Source organism: Populus nigra, chromosome 18, assembly GCF_951802175.1.
Source record: "Populus nigra chromosome 18, ddPopNigr1.1, whole genome shotgun sequence".
Taxonomy (NCBI): domain Eukaryota; kingdom Viridiplantae; phylum Streptophyta; class Magnoliopsida; order Malpighiales; family Salicaceae; genus Populus; species Populus nigra.
Genome location: NC_084869.1, coordinates 924,030 through 928,505, shown reverse-complemented (window position 1 = coordinate 928,505; position 4,476 = coordinate 924,030). Strand labels below are relative to the sequence as shown.

The window sequence follows — 4,476 nt, the reverse complement described above, 5'->3', positions numbered from 1 at the left end:
AATCTTCTTTGTCAAAACAATCTTCTTTGTCCCTTTTTCTAGAGAGTTTTAGAAACCAAAATCGTTGAAATTCTCTTCATTATCAGCTTTGATTATTCTCCATAAAACTTGAATTAAACTTGAAAATGTTTACTTCAAATACGATGTTTTTTAACTTAAAAAACTATTCAGGTTTGTAGAAAATCCTTCTAGAAAAAATTAATCATGAAGAAAATAATTTTTCATAGATGAGACCCAAGCTCAAATTTAAGTTGATAAAAAATAATATTTTATTATTTAAAAAATTATTTTACAATGAACTCACACTCAAATCCAACTTGAAGCCCAAGCCAAGTTGCATGCATGGATTTGAGCCCAACGCTTATTTTACTTAAGATATCTCTCCTTTAAAAACTTTGAATGTTTTTTGGATTCAATTTTAACTTTTAACCTTCCCAATATATAAATAATAAGGTAAGCTTATTTGTTTTCTAAGTGGGATAGAGAATTTTGGGTTTTCTTCAAAATATACCACCAAAAAGTTATTTGAAATTAATTGTTTATTCACTCACAATTTGTTTAAATCATATTAATTTTTCATATAAAGAGTTTATGTTAGAGATTAAATTTCAACCAAGTTTTAACTTTAAAAATAAGTTAACCTCACTTTTAATTTGGCTTTAAATATCTCCATTAATTATGATTTTAAACAATTTTTCCAACATATATAAAACAATGTAGCTTTAATTGAATTCTCACAGGATGGCATAGCATGCAAGTTTGGAATTAATTCATAATTTTCATAAGACTACCTTGTGAAAAAGTGAAGAAGAAAGGTAGAGGAACATGCATAACATCAACATTCACGGAACAAAAAGAAAAGGTGAAGAGAATTATATGTTCCACAAGCATGGAACTATCTTACCCACCAAACTATCTAATTTTATGGTAGAATTTCTTTGGATCAACAATTGAACTATACAAACTAAAAAGACCCTCACTTGGATAAAAAAAAGAGATTACTTGCTCCATTTTCATATCGTTCATAATATATATAATGACTAGGATATGCATTTTAAATGTATACCTCATTTTTACATAGTAGGGTTATGAAAATTCACGCGAAATAACTAGTTGTATTATATATGTCAATTTTCATTTAGTTTATAAGTTCACTACTTTATGATACTGTATTTAAAGTAGTTGTTCGAATTTCTTACGATTGAAACAAGTTTTTGCTAATTATAGAGGGAGAGCTTTGAATGTAGGGTTGTTCTTATTTTACCCTGAGAGGTTTGAATTAGACTCCCTTGATCATATTAAGATAGATAATTTTTCTTTTTAGAGTTTTCGCCCCACTAAAAAGAATATTCTTGTGATACGTTCCAATCCTGGTAAAAAATATAGTGAAATCAGGACCATTCTACTAGGAAGGACAATATCTTTGTACTTGTTTTCATCCAAAATACCATTCTCGATCTCAATGGTGTTCTGCCTACTAATAAAGCTCTCGGTTATTTAAAATAGAACATAGATGTTTGCCTGTTGTATTAGAAGCTTTCCCTTTTATAAAAATTCTTTTCTTGATCAGGAGAGCAAGGGTATCAAGTACTAACGATATTCGTTTGCTAGCTAGTTCTATGCATGTGAACTTCAAGAACCATAACATCAATCAACAAGGTTTCATCTTTCAATCTCTCTTTCAGAATATTCTCTCTCAGCTGAATTATCATATTTCGCGGCCGAAATTTAACAAGCATCGTCTTATAAAGAGGTAAACGCATATTAATTTCTGGAATGATGTTAACTAAGTTCCTTTAATTTGCATTCTACGTACTAGGTGAACGCATACTGTCAGCTTCGATTTTCTTTATGTTCATATGGAATATATATTGAAGTAACTTAATTATTTTCTATTTTTTGTTTCATGAATTAAAATGTATACATATCTACTTTACTTTTTTTGAATCTGATTGTTGCAATTTTGTTTCAATTGTTTGTAATTTGATTGTTTCATTGCATACATATAGGACGATACCGATGGAGGCACTCTATCCATGTTTGAAGAAACTGTGGAATGAATGGCAGCTGCAAGCATTGGTTTTGCTTAGCCTCTTACTCCAAGTGATACTCATCCTTCTCGGCAATCGTAGGAAGTATGTTAACAAAATTTGGATCAAGATTATTGTGTGGCCTGCTTACTTACTCGCAGATTTAATAGCAACAACTGCACTTGGTATCCTCACAAATCGATTTTCTTATCATTCTGGGCCTTTGGATGCACAACTCGAGCTAACAGCATTTTGGGCACCTTTTCTCTTACTGCACTTGGGTGGGCCTGACACAATCACTGCGTATTCTTTGGAGGACAACGAATTATGGTCAAGGAACTTGCTTCAACTGGTCGGCCAGACAGGATTTGCATTTTACATCCTTTCCGCAGGGTGGACAGGGTCCCGCGTTTCATTTCTAACAATTCCAATAATGGTGGCAGGGCTGATTAAGTATGGAGAAAGAGCATGGGTCCTGTGGTCTGCAAGCTATGAGCAGCGTAGTAAAGCATCAACATCCCCTCATCATAATATCTTGCAGCCTATTTCTGATGTTCAAGATTATTCTAATATTTCTGATGATAAATTACTTCAAGTCTCCTATAGGATGTTCGAGATGGCTAAGAGCCTCTTAGCAGGTGTTTCAACAACTGCAATAGAACCGTCCATATTGGCTAAACATCAAGAAGTGACCTCAAATCTTTTGGAGAAAATATCTCCTAAAGATGCTTTTAAGGTAATTGAAATTCAGCTTGGATTTATGTATGACCTTCTGTATACGAAGGCACTAGTGTCCTACACCCCCTGTGGAATTGTCTTGCGGCTCACCAGTTTTCTTCTCACCAGCGTTGTGCTGGTGTTATTTTCTTTGGGCCCCCACAACGTACATAAGTACTCAAAGGTCGATCTTTGCATTACTTTTTCTTTGCTTGTTGTGGCAATTGTTTTGGAGCTTTATGCGGCACTTGCATTCCTATTCTCAGACCGTACTCTTGTCTGGATGAGAAAACATAATTTCCCTAGCCTCTCACGATACATTACTTCTCTCCTAATACATAGAAATCATAGATGGTCAAATTACATGGGTCAATTCAATTTGCTAAGCTACTTCTTCAACGAAAAACCCATGGGTTTTCGTGGAATCTTAGAGCTCTTGAAAATCAACCAAAAGCTAGAAAAACAACGATATGCTACTTATCCTCAAGTCCCAGAGGATTTGAAGGAATGGTTAGTCATGCATTCCAAGAAATTTTGGTCTATAATTAAAGAAAGCCAGGGCACAGAAAGTATGATGGCACTTTCGTGGAGAGGATCTGTGTCGTTGCGTTCTATGTTGCCCAAGGACACCGTTTATATATTAAGTACTGGAATAGAGTTACAGCAGACAATCATAGTTTGGCACATTGCTACAGAACTATGCTATCACCTAGATCATGATTATTTCACCCAAAAAGAAACCAGACCATCTGGTAGTGCAGAAACTGTTGTATTGAACTGGAAAATGAGCAAGCGCATCTCCAGATATATGATGTATCTCCTCGCCATTTCACCTGAAACGTTGCCAGCAAGTGGGGCAATTGGTCAGATCAACTTTGAAGGCACTTGTGATGAGGGCAGGAAAGAAATTGCATCATTTGAATCAAAGTTAGATGATCAAGTCTGCACCCAGAGAGAAAGAAAACATAAGATTAAAATCGAGGCTTCCAAATGGTTGTTCGAGCGGCACAAGGATTCAATTACCGGTGAAAATCAAATAGAGCAACAACTGAGTGGATCCCTTTTATCCTTGGGGTGCGTGCTTGCTAATCACCTGACAAACTGCTTGCAGACTAAGACTGAAAAAGAGGTGTCACCTACATATCTGTGTAATCTTCGTATTTAATTTCCCTTATTCCCCCCTTCTTTTTGCTTGTAATGTATTCCTTCTTCACGTATGTGCTGTCAGCGCATGGAGAAAAAATGGGACGCAATTGGCAGTTGCTGGTTTGAATTTCTATACCATGCCGGAAGACAAAGCAGCGGAAATCAGCACGCACAACAACTCAGACAAGGTGGAGAGTTTCTCACTCATATATGGCTTCTCTATGAGGAGTTGACGCTTCTCGATAGATTGTCAACAGCAGAGGCGGACAGAAATGAGGGAGAATAAAAAGCTCTGCTGAGAAAGTTTGGTCTTCTCAAGCATTACTCTCCAGCGAGCTGGTGCATGTATAATCATGTGGCCTCAATGCGGCAAACAAAAACATTGACCATTTGTCACGTGCCAACAGAGTCATAAAAATAACAACCGAACATTTCAACAATTTGATTTTTACTGTGAAGCAGCTGCCCAAAAATGGATACTGCCTATCATGTTTGTTTTTAGAATAAGTTTAATTATTTGAATTTGTTGTGATATGGGTTAAATTAATTTTTTAACATAAAAAAATTGTTTAAATATTATTAA

The 4,476-nt window shown here is 35.3% G+C and overlaps 1 protein-coding gene across 1 annotated transcript; it reads left to right on the top strand.

Annotated features, from left to right (window-relative positions):
- Nucleotides 1-1,575: 1,575 nt before the first annotated feature.
- On the top strand, nucleotides 1,576-4,476 carry LOC133678509 (uncharacterized). Its single transcript, XM_062100823.1, has 3 exons — nucleotides 1,576-1,753; nucleotides 2,010-3,876; nucleotides 3,976-4,476. The coding sequence occupies exons 1-3, from the start codon at nucleotides 1,620-1,622 to the stop codon at nucleotides 4,177-4,179; spliced, it is 2,205 nt and encodes a 734-aa protein (XP_061956807.1). The 5' UTR covers nucleotides 1,576-1,619; the 3' UTR covers nucleotides 4,180-4,476.